This window comes from Rhizophagus irregularis, chromosome 9 (assembly GCF_026210795.1).
Source record: "Rhizophagus irregularis chromosome 9, complete sequence".
In the NCBI taxonomy this organism is placed as follows: domain Eukaryota; kingdom Fungi; phylum Glomeromycota; class Glomeromycetes; order Glomerales; family Glomeraceae; genus Rhizophagus; species Rhizophagus irregularis.
In genome coordinates this window covers 4,803,567-4,816,983 of record NC_089437.1, presented here as the reverse complement: position 1 = coordinate 4,816,983, position 13,417 = coordinate 4,803,567, and the positions used below count along the sequence as shown (strand labels likewise).

The 13,417-nt window shown below is 26.9% G+C and overlaps 3 protein-coding genes across 3 annotated transcripts; 2 read left to right on the top strand and 1 right to left on the bottom strand.

Annotated features, from left to right (window-relative positions):
* Positions 1-4,817: 4,817 nt before the first annotated feature.
* On the top strand, positions 4,818-6,159 carry OCT59_030115 (uncharacterized protein). The gene is made up of 2 exons (XM_025311022.2): positions 4,818-5,687; positions 5,758-6,159. Exons 1-2 carry the CDS (start codon positions 4,871-4,873, stop codon positions 6,063-6,065), a joined length of 1,125 nt encoding a protein of 374 aa, XP_025175866.1. The 5' UTR covers positions 4,818-4,870; the 3' UTR covers positions 6,066-6,159.
* A 145-nt stretch (positions 6,160-6,304) lies between these two features.
* OCT59_030114 (uncharacterized protein) lies at positions 6,305-9,342 on the bottom strand (the record flags this gene model as incomplete). The annotated part of the gene is made up of 17 exons (XM_025318522.2): positions 6,305-6,452; positions 6,542-6,729; positions 6,803-6,823; positions 6,904-7,000; positions 7,073-7,376; positions 7,452-7,543; positions 7,618-7,715; positions 7,785-7,792; positions 7,884-8,065; positions 8,140-8,303; positions 8,392-8,413; positions 8,498-8,526; positions 8,595-8,651; positions 8,731-8,904; positions 8,970-9,037; positions 9,111-9,210; positions 9,295-9,342. 17 exons carry the CDS (start codon positions 9,340-9,342, stop codon positions 6,305-6,307), a joined length of 1,800 nt encoding a protein of 599 aa, XP_025175865.1.
* A 621-nt stretch (positions 9,343-9,963) lies between these two features.
* Positions 9,964-13,352, top strand: OCT59_030113 (threonyl-tRNA synthetase; the record flags this gene model as incomplete). The annotated part of the gene is made up of 15 exons (XM_025318521.2): positions 9,964-10,083; positions 10,152-10,233; positions 10,311-10,444; positions 10,521-10,602; positions 10,667-10,796; positions 10,867-11,131; positions 11,209-11,355; positions 11,428-11,526; positions 11,594-11,689; positions 11,762-11,995; positions 12,063-12,200; positions 12,273-12,350; positions 12,431-12,648; positions 12,735-12,919; positions 13,006-13,352. The coding sequence occupies 15 exons, from the start codon at positions 9,964-9,966 to the stop codon at positions 13,185-13,187; spliced, it is 2,190 nt and encodes a 729-aa protein (XP_025175864.1). The 3' UTR covers positions 13,188-13,352.
* Between the last annotated feature and the right edge of the window lie 65 nt (positions 13,353-13,417).

The following is a 13,417-nucleotide window of genomic DNA, read 5'->3' as shown; positions in this document are numbered from 1 at the left end:
TAAAGGTCCTAATTTCAACCGAATTTCTATTTTAGTAATAGTCTGTAACATGTCAAACATAAACATTGTCTATTTATAAATGTTAATTTAAATTATGGTAGTCATTTATGGTTACCATTTTCATTTTATAAATGAAAAAAAATTTAATTCATTATTTTTAGAATGATTTGTATATTTTTAGAAATTATAAATAATAAATATGTAATATACACGCTTAAGACAAATAATCTCTTAAATAAAAGTTTTATATTGACAAATCAACTAAAGCTCGTTAACATTTTTATCTATCCATATTCAAATGTTAATTCGTAATTCATGATCACGTTGATGTCATGTGCTTACCAATACATTATCAAGTTTTTTACTAAATATATTACTTAAAAAAGAAATAGCATCCAATCTTTACTTAATCATCTAATCCTGAACTGAAAAGTAAAACGTTAACTGATAAACAATTTTCCCGATAGTTTTGTTATCATCCAATCATTTTCTTTTAACGTAATTAACTCAATTACTAATGTAAAGATAACGCTACTATTATAGTATAGTTCAGTTGGCCTTTCTATTATCATGTGATGTAATTACATATATATAGTACAGTTAAGATTTGAATCATACATATTATTAAACCTCATTGTTTCAATGGATAAGATGCATTGATGAAGGTATCCTCATAAAATAAATAAATATTGATGAAGGTATCCTCGTTTTCCGTATAAATGAGATCTTTTATAAATATTGGAATTTATTAATACTTTTATAATATTCCAGTCTTCCAATCAAAATCCTAACAAGGATATATATAATTAATATTTATACGTTCGTTCACCCCGCATTATGATTTGCTGAATATATATATATTTATAGTTAACATTTCCGCTCATTATGTTCATTGTCCGACTTTTGATTGGATGATACAAATCAATTCAAAATTATTTATCTCAGCCGCATCTACCTTGGTATAAGATATCCACATTTGAAAATTTTGAGATCCAGATAAATTAGATAACGAGTAATCCGAATAAATAATCCTAGAATGATCCGAATTATCTAAATTATCTTAGAATACAAGATTGGAAATAATTATTTTATACTAATGTCCAGTTTTACTGCACAAGCCAACTTTTTCGTATTGATAATAAATAAATTGATCCAAAGCGTTCAAGTTTGTAATAAATAAAATTTATTCAAGCGCCATAAAAATACATGAATGTAAGTGAAATTATTGGAGAACAATAACAGGGTACGAAATTTCAGGACTTGAAGATTAATATACTGGCTTATATGATCGATACTCTGGAGATAAGTTCTATAGGTTCACCCTAATCATATAATCTATTTTTGCATGTTTACTGCATCCTAAATTATAAAATTTATTTTTTAATGCAATAAAAACACATTCACTGACAATTACATATTCTAAATCATATCTGATATAAATTTATTTTTTTTAGAATATCTGTGCCAGTCCTAGGGTAATCCGTAAAAAATTAACTTGGATAGGATAATCCGGATAAATCCGGGATTTTATCCATTCAAGGAAACTCTAATTTATTTGTCGCCATAGACGAAAAATGAATTATAATTACTATATAATTACTAAAATTGTTAATGACAATAAGAACTGAAAGCTATTCTTAGTATTAGTAATGATTTTCAGAACATCTATCTAAAGAGAAGTAAAAGCTCAATAGATGAAAATTATACGCCCATTTAGCGTAAAATGAAATATTAGCTAAGTGATCCTGAGCTCATCTATATCTTTAAAGCTGTTCATAGTGTCTAAATTCAACCATCTTCGGGAAGTATTTCTTTGCGGACTTTGCCATGCATATAATAAATAAATCTTATGGATACTATTTTTATTAAGAAATAAAATGCATTGATTTAATATGTATAGTATAATTTAAAATTCTTTGAGAATTGAGATAATTGTTTTAAATCTCTCGAATTTGTCATATCTCAGGCTCTCAGCTAATTTTCAAAACATCATAAGTTGCTTTTCGGTTAAACTGATTAATATGTTGTTCATAATTGTAAATTATAATAGAATTATTATTATTCAAGTCTATAAATTTTCGGTTAAAAACAAGGAGCCTGATAGTCCTAGTATCAATGTCTATAACTATAATTGATATACAAATAATAGTTTTACCTATTGAACTTAAGAATAATGAACCATAACAAAAGGAAATAAATTAATACGCCATGAAAATCAATAGATTATACTTTATGTTGGTTTAATAACTTATTGTTATAAAAAAAGTTTTACAAACTAATAAAAACTTTTTCACATTAGCTGTTAAAAAATGTGGTTTCAGCCTAACAGCGATGAAATTCAACGAAAAATTGGAGCGTTGGATTTAATCCATATCCCATAATATTTGATAATCTTTAGCATAAACAATTCCCTTCTTCAGCTTCGGATGAATTATCATCATGTACAACAGGAAATCTGAATGAATGTTTTTTTTATTTGTAAAAAAAGAAATACTTTTAATAAGGTTTACTTGCTTCAACGATACATTTTGATTTAAATTCGATATATGCAATTAAAAAAACGATATACTTAAAAGAAATTTTACACCGAGTCCTGTATAATATTTATCAAACTGTTCTTGTGAAATATGGCAGGTTGATAACGAATCATTTTACTGAAACATTTATCGTGTTGGAAAATAATAGATACGGCCGCCATACGGGAATATTTTTGAATTTTTAATATGGATTATTTCCTATTAAAATGTAATCAAAATAAAGATGAATTAATGATTCAGTTAGGTAATTTACTGCCCATGCATCGTGTTCTAATATACTGTAAATAACTTACTTGAAATCTAAGATAAAAAAAAATTGTTATTAGACTGAACAACATAGCTGTTTGTTTTTTTTAACCGATTACTGATAATTCGCTAATAATATTCTGCAATATAAACAAAACTGTGATAAGTTGTCTCTGTAACTGGCATTAGAAACGTAAATCACTTTTTCGATCGATCCTTAGTGCAGTGGATGTGACGATAAAAGAAACCAAAAATGAATCTTATAGTGGGGTTGCACCAATATGGTAGTTGTGGTGGAACCAGTAAACGTTAGTTGTACACTAGTTGTACATCCCCTTCTAAATAACGAGCGCTCGCATTGCTAGTTTGATGTACAATTTATTCTTAAGTATTTATGCATGTATGTAGATTCTTTTGAGCATACATTAACCTTGATCTGTTGATCGCATTGTTTATACTTCGCGACAGCATACATAAGTTTTGAAAAGTTTCGGAAATTCGTTTTTTTGCATCGGAACATGTGGCCGGTTATATTAGATACGTTAACGCGCATTTCTTTAGAGGGCAAAGTTTGATTATAATCGTGCGTACACTATTTGGAATAATCAAAAAAAGACTTTGTATTATATAAATGATTATTGAAATAAAAGGAATATTGAATTATTGAAAAATGTATGTCTTTTATATTAATAAATTCCCGACATTGATAAAATTTACCGGAAATCTGTCCGAAAAAAAATCCCGAGTTTAAAATTTTCGGATTTTGAACGCTACTTCGCGAAGCAAGAAAAATATAGTGTTTTATTTGCTTTTACTATGAAAGAGCATCAATTATTAACTTATTTACGAGTGTAACTTTTGAAAAACCTTTATATAAATGGCGGAAGCTTTATAAAACTACATTCCCTATAGATACACTTTTATAATGCTAAAATGCTAAATGCGCACTCTCTAAATGTATATTTATCACCAGGTCCTGAAGGGCAATGCGAAGTTGATTGTAATAAAGAAATTATTGATGCGACACTTAAAAAACTTTAAATTTAAAGTAGTTTGTACATTACAAAAATACGAACAAAAGAGTGAACGAAAGTGAATGTTGTCCCAGTATCACGTGAACTTGTAACATCTCTTGGCAAGATTAAATGTCGCGATGTATAGTTAGGTTGATTCCGTAAGAAATTACATAAATGTTTTCTTATGTATGACATACTTTGTGTTATTATAAATAATTGGATTACTTGAGTGTAAATGAAACGCTATAAACAGGAAATATAAATGAAAATCCAAGATCATATCGCTATGAAAATATGAAAAAGTGAAATTGTACTTTATGTTGGTTCAATGGCTTTATTATTATTTTAAAAGCTTTATAAACGTGCAAAATTATCTGTTAAAGATTGATTTCAACCTAACAACGAAGAAATTTCAACGAAACATTGGAGCTTTTATGTGAAGTATTTACAAGTTGTATGACTCTCAAGTGAAATTTAAATCATCTTCCATAATACTAAATGATTTTGTGGCATAAACAATTCGTGCATTATCACAACAATACTCACAAAATAAAGTTTGTATATTATTATGCATAAAGGAGTTAGAACGCCTTCATGAATTATGACATATAAAAAAGTTCTTAGGTGATTTAGGTCGTATATTGAATAAAGTAGTCACGTAATTGCAATTCGTTAACTTCTACTGCGCTATATCCTAACTTCGAGTAGATAATGATCTTCACATGTTCATTATTTTGAAATGAATGAAGAGAAAAAAGGAAATTTGAATGGATATGATTATAATAGAATAATAACTGAATATCTCTGTTTTTATTTATTTGAAAGAAAGAAACGCTTTTTTTAATTGGTGAACAGGGGGATCATTTTTTAATATTTTCAAGAAAAGGAAATTTATGAAAGGGAATTAAATATTTCACAAAAAAAACTTGAAATATAAAAAAGTTAAATTAAAAAATATTTTTTTTTTAAAAAAAAAGTATATATATATTTATTTATTAGGTTGAATTCTTTTTTTTTCGAATTAATTTTTTTCTTCATAAAGAAAAAAATAAAATAAATAAATAAAAAATCATGATATCAAATAGTCAAATCTTGGCCGCAGCAATTTCGGCAGTTTCAAAAAAATCTGTTATTTCTTATGAGGATTATACTAGTCGTAAACTTGGAAATATTTCTTATCTTGAATTAGATCAAAAAGTACTTCATCAGGCTCATTTAGTTGGTGGACCTGTACCAAATTTTGAAGATGAAGACTTAGATGATGATAATGTTGAATTTGTTATACCAGAAATGATTTCAAATATTACTCACGTTCCAGATGTTCTTTTATTCAACCAAAATGTTATTCAATCTCTCATTGATAATAATAATGATCCTACTCAACCTCTTGTTCCTCCACCTTCTTCCAATCCTCCACTTTCAACCATGACAGTCTATGCAAGAACTTTGACCGGGACAACAATACCTTTATGTCTAAACAAATCTAACAAAATTTCTGATATTAAACAGATGATTCAAACGAGAGAAGGTATACCTCCAGATCAACAACGTTTGCTTATGGCCGGTAAACAACTTGAAGATGATCGCACTTTAGAAGATTATAATATACAACATGAATCTACTGTACATTTAGTATTAAGATTAAGAGGTGGTGGCGATTCCCGTCTTTTTATTCATTCTCATCATCTTGATTCAATATATGATTATGATTTTACGAATGTTGATGATAATGGAGTGACTTTTATGCGTGGAGATTTTGAATATAAACGTCCTTGTGGATGGAATAGAATTGCTCTTAACGTTCTCGACAAATATTCGAATAATAGTTGGCTTGGAGTAGGCGGTAAAAGAAGATATGCTACTGATTCTGTAAGGGATGAATGGCCAGGTACTTACGTAATTTATTAATATAATTATTATTATTTATTATTAATTATTAATTATTTATATTTATTTAGTCTCTTATCATGGAACTGCTAAATATAATTGTAATTCTATTGCTGATGATGGATATCTTCTAAGTAGAGGAAAACGTTTCATGTTTGGTCATGGAATTTATTCTACTCCCGATATCGATGTAGCTAGTAAATATGCTACTAAATTCACTTATGAAGATAAAAATTATAAAGTTGTCTTTCAAAATAGGGTTAACCCCAATAATTTGATTAGAGTTACTAAAGAAGAAAATGGTGTTGGTGAATATTGGATTAATCCTAATAGCGAAGATTTACGTCCTTACGGTATTTGTATCAAAAGAATTGATTAATCTGTATTATCTTATTATTGTATTTATATTTTTAAAAAATTTTTCTTCACATATAAACTATTGACTACATTAACTATTGACTATTTGATTTTAACATAATAATGTATATTCTCGCCAAATACTTAATAAGTTGAAATTGTGTAATCCGCTTTTTGTTTACTGCATGTGCTTATTTAATATTTGATAATCTTTATCATAAATAGATTATCAAGACGAGTACAAATGTTAAATAAATTATATTATTCAGTTCTGTAAACTAATCCGTATTTTTCAGGTTCCAATAATTCATCTGCAACGCCTTTAGTGACCTTATGTAATTCATTTTTTACCTCCGCTTTATCTTTACCTGATAATTCTAAATAATATTTTATTTTCGGCTCAGTCCCACTTAAGAAGAAAAGTAAACATACAAATATTTAGATAATATAAATATATTTTTTTGAAAAAAGGTAATAAAAAAGTTATGTTTATATTACCTTGTTCTTAATGTTAAAATACAACCATTTTCAAGCCCAAAAGTTATCATATGAGAACTTTTAGATATAGGTAAAATAGCCTTACTATCAGGTTTACTTGTATCATATCCAATTGTTAAATCTCTAATATATGTAATTTTATATCCTGCTAATGTTGAAGGATATGATAATTGATATGTATATGGATACTAAAAATAAAATAGTTACGTTAGAATTGTCTCATATTACAATATTAGCGACTAGGAGGTTCCTTTTACTTACATTAAGTTCCGATGATTTTATCTAATAGAAATGGAAACTTGATTAAATTTTTTTTTTAAAAAAAAAAATGAAATCACTACTGATTATGTTATTAAACTTACCGGATTTTCACCATATCGAATTTTATTAAAAATTTTGTCAATGGTTTGCGGTGAATAACAAATAAAATAAGAATTGTCGCTAACAAAATATCCATACCTGAAAAAAAAACAATTCATTAAAAAAATTTCAAAATTATTTTCTATAATAATAAATATAACGTTAACATACTTATTATATAATTCTTCCAAATATTCTGAAACCGTTAATCCACGTTTATCCAATTGTACAGTTAATTCCGCAAATGTAACTAGTGCACTAACTCCATCTTTGTCTTTTACAATATTTCCAATCATAAATCCGATAGCTTCTTCATATGCAAACAAGACTTCATAACCTTGTTGATTTAAATCAATTGCTTTATTTCCTAACCATTTAAATCCTGTTAACGTTTCTTCAAAATAAAATCCTTCAACCTTGGCCATTTTTTCCAACATCTTTGACGATACTGTACTTGCCAACATAGCAAGTTTATCTATAATTATAAATGAAGTGAGTAATAATAATAAAGAATATTGCATAAAAAAATTAATGATAAATTTTATCATACTAATAGGTTTCCCTTGAGCATTATAATTTTCTAAAACTGCAGATGCTAAAATTATTCCAATTTGATTTCCTGAAAATATATTCCATTCCCCACTGAAAGAAATCAACGAAACATTAATTTTAATTCTACGTATTATTATTCAATAAAAATAAACAAATAAACCCACTTTTTTTGCTTTTCAGATACGGAAAATCTATCCGCGTCAGGATCATTAGCAAATATAATTCTAGCACCATTTTCATCTGCTGTTTTTATAGCCAATGCCTAGTTACAATAACTTGATAAATTAAAACAAATGGTTTAGAAATAAATTATTCAATGTATTATACATACCAATGCACCTATATTACGTTGAAAAAAAATATTAATAAAATGTTTCTCAGTAATAAAAAAAAGTATTTTTTTCATTTATATGAATAATTTCTTAAAAACCTTTTCCTTCCTCTGGATTTGGAAATGCAACGGTAGGGAAATCGGGATCAGGTTCCTCCTGTTCCTTTGTTGAAAGGAATGGATTAAATGAAAATACTTCAAATGCTCGTTTAGCCACTTGTGTTCCTACTCCATGCATCGCTGTATATACAAATTTAATCTTAGATGAAGCATTATCTTCCCTGTTTTTTAAAAAAATTAGATTAAATTAAATAAATTTGAAATAAATTCATTATACTGTACTAATAAATTATACCTATGATGTGATAATTCTTTCAATTCTTCAAAATAAAAATCTGAAATTTCTTTTACATTATCAACACATAACGAGTTATTGTCAACAAGATCTGCATCCCATGTCCATGGCTCAAGATACTTTAAAATCGATTTAGCGATTCCTTTGTCATGTGGTGAGATAATCTACGTTTAAATCAAGAAAAATATTTGTGATTATTATTCAGAAGATTTAGCATACATTTATTTATTTATTTTATTTCATTTTTTTTACCTGACAACCATTTTCCAAATATCTTATTGTAATTTTAAAAATAGAAAAATTTAATTATCCATAGTTATTAAATTTAATAATGTCAATTGATAGAATTGATACTTACACTTTATATCCATTATCTTGTTTAGGATTCTATAAAATTATAAATTAAATAATTAATTTTAATTATTTAAGTAATCAAAATAAATAACAATATTTACATGAGAAGCTGTTATCATGATGCCACATGATGCTCCAAGTCTCTTGACACCAAATGGCTAAACAAATATAAATGTATTTTTTAGTAAATTTAATATTATATATATATATATATATTTTTGAAATAATCATACATACCACTAATGGAGTATGAACTAATCCACGATAGAAATAAACTGTGAATCCTTTAGTTATGAATATTGCTGCCGTCAACCTTGCAAATCTTTCAGAATTATGTCTATGATCATGTCCAATAACAACCCCTTTAGAGACTGATGCTGGTAATGTATCAAGAAGATACATGCATAATCCCTATAATTTAAATAAATAATAAATAAATATATTAATAGAAAAGGAACTGTGATCAGAAGTTTTACCTGGGAAGCTTGAATTACTGTAAGATCATTCATTCTAGAAAATCCGGCTTCCATATTTGATCTTAAACCTATAAACCATTTCTAAAGTTATTAGCAAATATTATTATTTTAATTTCCTCTTTAGAAGTACCAAGTACGTACCCGCAGTTCCAAATGATATTCTATTACGAAGTCGTTTTTCTAATTCATCTATATTCTGATCTGCATAAAGTTTTTCAATTTCTGACCTGGTTGTTGGATTCTTAGAACAAAAAATCGTTAATTTTTTTTAAAAAAAACAAAAATCCTTTTTAAAATGAAAATTAATAACGATTTGAGAATATACCTTATCCAAACGAAGCCATTCTTGAACAAGTAAATCAATTGAAGTCATTATCAAAAAAAAATTTTCAAGAGGAAAATGATAGTTGATCAAGTTGATCAATGGCAGAAAACAACGTAAATTTATAATTGTTGATCAAAAATTTGAATATCTATATATGTTTAAAGTGTATCTAAATTTAGTTTTCCGAAATCGTAATGATTTAATTTGCTTAATTTCTTTTTATCTAAGAATCTATTGTCGCAAAAAAAAATTACATTTATTTTCATATTGTTACTTTTTAGGTTTTAGATAATAGGAACTATAGGAAAAACCTAAAATTTATGAATACCGAGTAATAATATTTCGTTAAATCATTTGCAAGATCGAAATTCCAATATTTTATACGATTATCGAAAAAAAATATATATTATTAGAATATTTTATAATAAGTTTTTTTTACATTAAAACAATCCTCAATGCGTAAAGACGATTGATAATTAGCTATCATCCTTTAAAGGAATATTTGTAATAAAAATGTGTTGTATGTCCCATGAGTTATGATTCTAACGAAAATGCTAGTAGTAATGTACAAATTGTGACTCAAATTGTGACACGTGTCCTTATAAATGGATCTACATAGATTTCCCGATAAATAACGACTACGAAAAATCTATCAATCAACATCTAATCATGGAATACTTGGAAGGCGTTGTCGTTTCTAATTTACCTCAAACTACTAAGAGTGATAAAAAAGCCAAGAAATCACAGAAATCACAAAAAGGAGTTTCCGATAATGGATACCCATTGGAGGTATAATAAAGTTATATTTGTTTCGAGAGAATAATGTATCATGAAATAACGATAAATTTTTTCATTAGCTTGACCCTCCTCCAGAATATATCGTTCACCGAATCAAATTATTTGAAGAATGGAAAAAAGCTTACGATGAAGAAATTAAAAGTAAGAAATATCATTCTATATTTGATATTTCTTGGATGATAACATTGTGATAAATTCATGAAAAAATATATGTATAGATAGACCACGTGTTCCGATTACTGTAACCTTCCCTGATGGTCGAAAATTAGAGGCAACAGCCTGGGAAACTACTCCCTTGGAAATTGCAAAAAATATTTCCAAATCCTTGTATGAACGTACTGTGATTGCTAAGGTTTGATTTTTTTAAAAAAAATTAATTAAATGTGCTATTCTTTACAATTTATTAATTGATTAATTTATTGGATCAGGTTAATGGCGTTTTATTCGATCTAATTCGACCACTTGAAATTGATTGTACTTTAGAGTTATTGGACTTTGAACATGAAGAAGGTACAATATTAATGAATTGAAATAAATTTCAACAAGTATTAATGTTACTATTATAATTTATTAGGAAAAAAGGTATTTTGGCATTCGAGTGCCCATGTTCTAGGTGAAGCCTGTGAGCGTCATTATGGTTGTAATCTTTGCATTGGTCCACCAATAGAAGAAGGCTTTTATTATGAAATGGGTATCAAAGATCGGTACGAATTGCTAAATGTTTTTTTTAAAGTAAAAAAATTAGAATTTATTATAATTTTATTTTTTATTCAGTGTTGTACACCAAAGTGACTATGAAAACCTCAAAAAAATTGCAACTAAAGCCATAAGCGAAAAACAACCTTTTGAACGTTTAGTTATCTCAAAAGAAAATTTGTTGGAAATGTTCAAGCATAATCAATATAAAGTTCACCTTATAAAATCCAAGATTCAAGATGGAACATCTACCACTGTATATCGTTGTGGTCCACTGATTGATTTATGTATGGGTCCTCATGTTCCTCATACAGGAAGAATCAAAGCATTCGATATCACAAAGGTTTGTAGCTTTAATATATTGATGTTCTAATGTCTAAATTAGAAATTATTGTAACAAATTTTAACAAATTTATTTAGAATTCTGCATCATATTTTCTTGGTGATGCAAATAATGATTCTCTTCAACGTATTTATGGTATTTCTTTCCCAGATAAAAAACAACTGACAGAATATAAGGCATTTGTTGAAGAAGCTGCTAAGCGTTCTCATAGAAAAATTGGTCAGGTGTGAAATTAAATATTAATTATTTAGTATATTTAGTGAGTAAATTTACTAATAATAAATAATCGAATTTAGGAGCAAGAACTTTTCTTTTTTGATGAACTTAGTCCTGGAAGTTGTTTTTTCCTTCCAAATGGAGCTAGAGTTTACAATACTTTAGTTGACTTTATAAAAGTAATATTAAATTTACACTTAAATGAGTTAGTATTTTTATATCACACTAAATTATATACATATACAGACAGAATATCGTAAACGAGGTTATAATGAAGTGATTACTCCTAATATGTATAATACTAAATTATGGGAAAAATCAGGGCATTTACAAAATTACGAGGTTAGTTACACTTTTTATATATTTATTTATTATGTTTGTTTCATTTATTTATTATTCTTTTATAATAATTAGGAAAACATGTTTAGTTTTGAGGTTGAAAAAGAAAAATTTGCACTAAAACCAATGAACTGTCCAGGTCATTGTTTAATGTTTAAACATAGGGATCGATCATATCGAGAATTACCTATTCGACTTGCTGATTTTGGAGTTTTACATCGTAATGAGCTAAGTGGTGCCTTAACAGGTCTTACTCGTGTTAGAAGATTTCAACAAGATGATGCACATATATTCTGCAGACATGATCAAGTATGCTATCTTTTTTTTAAAAATTAAAAAAAAAGTGATAATTACTTATCTCTTTATTATTGAATAGGTGGAGGATGAAATTAAAGGTGTTTTAGAATTTTTGAAATATGTTTATGGTATTTTTGGATTTACTTATCAACTTAAATTGTCTACTCGGCCCGATAAGTATTTGGGTACTATTGAAGTTTGGGATCAAGCTGAAAAGGTATGATTTACCCAATTGGTTTTCCTTAAATACATACAAAGTTATAATTTTAATTTGTTCTGATAATATTAGAAATTAGAAGATTCTTTAAATAAATTTGGTGAGCCTTGGGAACTTAATCCAGGTGACGGGGCATTTTATGGTCCAAAAGTAAGAAATAGCAATATATTTAATAATTGTGATTATTATATTGAAAATTTATGGGATTTTATTATTATTTTTTTTTTAAGATTGATATTACAATATCAGATGCTCTTAAAAGAAAACATCAATGTGCTACTTTACAGCTTGATTTCCAACTGCCAGAACGATTTGACCTAGAATATCGTACTCAAACAGTTAATGATGCTGAGAATACATATGCTCGGCCAATTATGATTCATCGTGCGATATTAGGTTCCGTAGAACGTATGATTGCAATTTTAACAGAAAATTTTGGTGGCAAATGGTAAGTGATAAGGATTTTTTTTATTTGTTTTTATATTAATTATTTCTTATTATTTTAATTATCCAATAATATTTTGTTGTATAAAGGCCATTTTGGCTTTCTCCTCGTCAAGTGATAGTCATACCGGTTGCAAACAGTTTCAGTAGCTATGCTCAAAAAGTTGCTGATGCTTGCTTTGATGCCAAATTATATGTAGAAACTGATTTGGGTGAAAACACTTTAAACAAAAAGATTCGGAATGCGGAAATATCCCAATTTAACTTTATTTTTGGTAATTTATTTTTCAGTATTTTGAAAGATTTTGTACATAGAAAAAAAAATTAACTGTGCCTTTTTTTTAATTCTTTGTTATAAAAGTTGTTGGTGCTGAAGAAGAAGCTACAAATTCTGTAAATATTCGTAATCGAGATGATGCTGGTACAAAAACAAAAGGAGAAACAATCCTTTTAAAAGAAGCTTTGGAAAAATTAGTAAAATTAAAAGATGAAAAAAGATTAAAGAACAGTTTAAATCCAGATGATAATTCAAAATCAAATTAAAAGAAAATCTTATTTGAAATTATTAGTTCATACAAAATTGAATTAATATACTTTCTTTTTTCTAATATTTAGATTTGCAAAATAATAGAAATTCTTTCTATTTATATTATTTGGTTAATAAATATCATTTAAATTATTGCTTTTAATGAAGTTTTTATTTTTTATAAAATAAATAACCATCACATTTTAATATTTAATTTATAATATAATAGTATCTTTTATAATATAAA

Bases quoted from the DNA above. Each gene is read 5' to 3' on its own strand.
- OCT59_030115 (XM_025311022.2), top strand. From the start codon at position 4,871: ATGATATCAAATAGTCAAATCTTGGCCGCAGCAATTTCGGCAGTTTCA. The intron at 5,688-5,757 runs GTACTTACGTAA...ATATTTATTTAG, and splicing joins TGTAAGGGATGAATGGCCAG to TCTCTTATCATGGAACTGCT.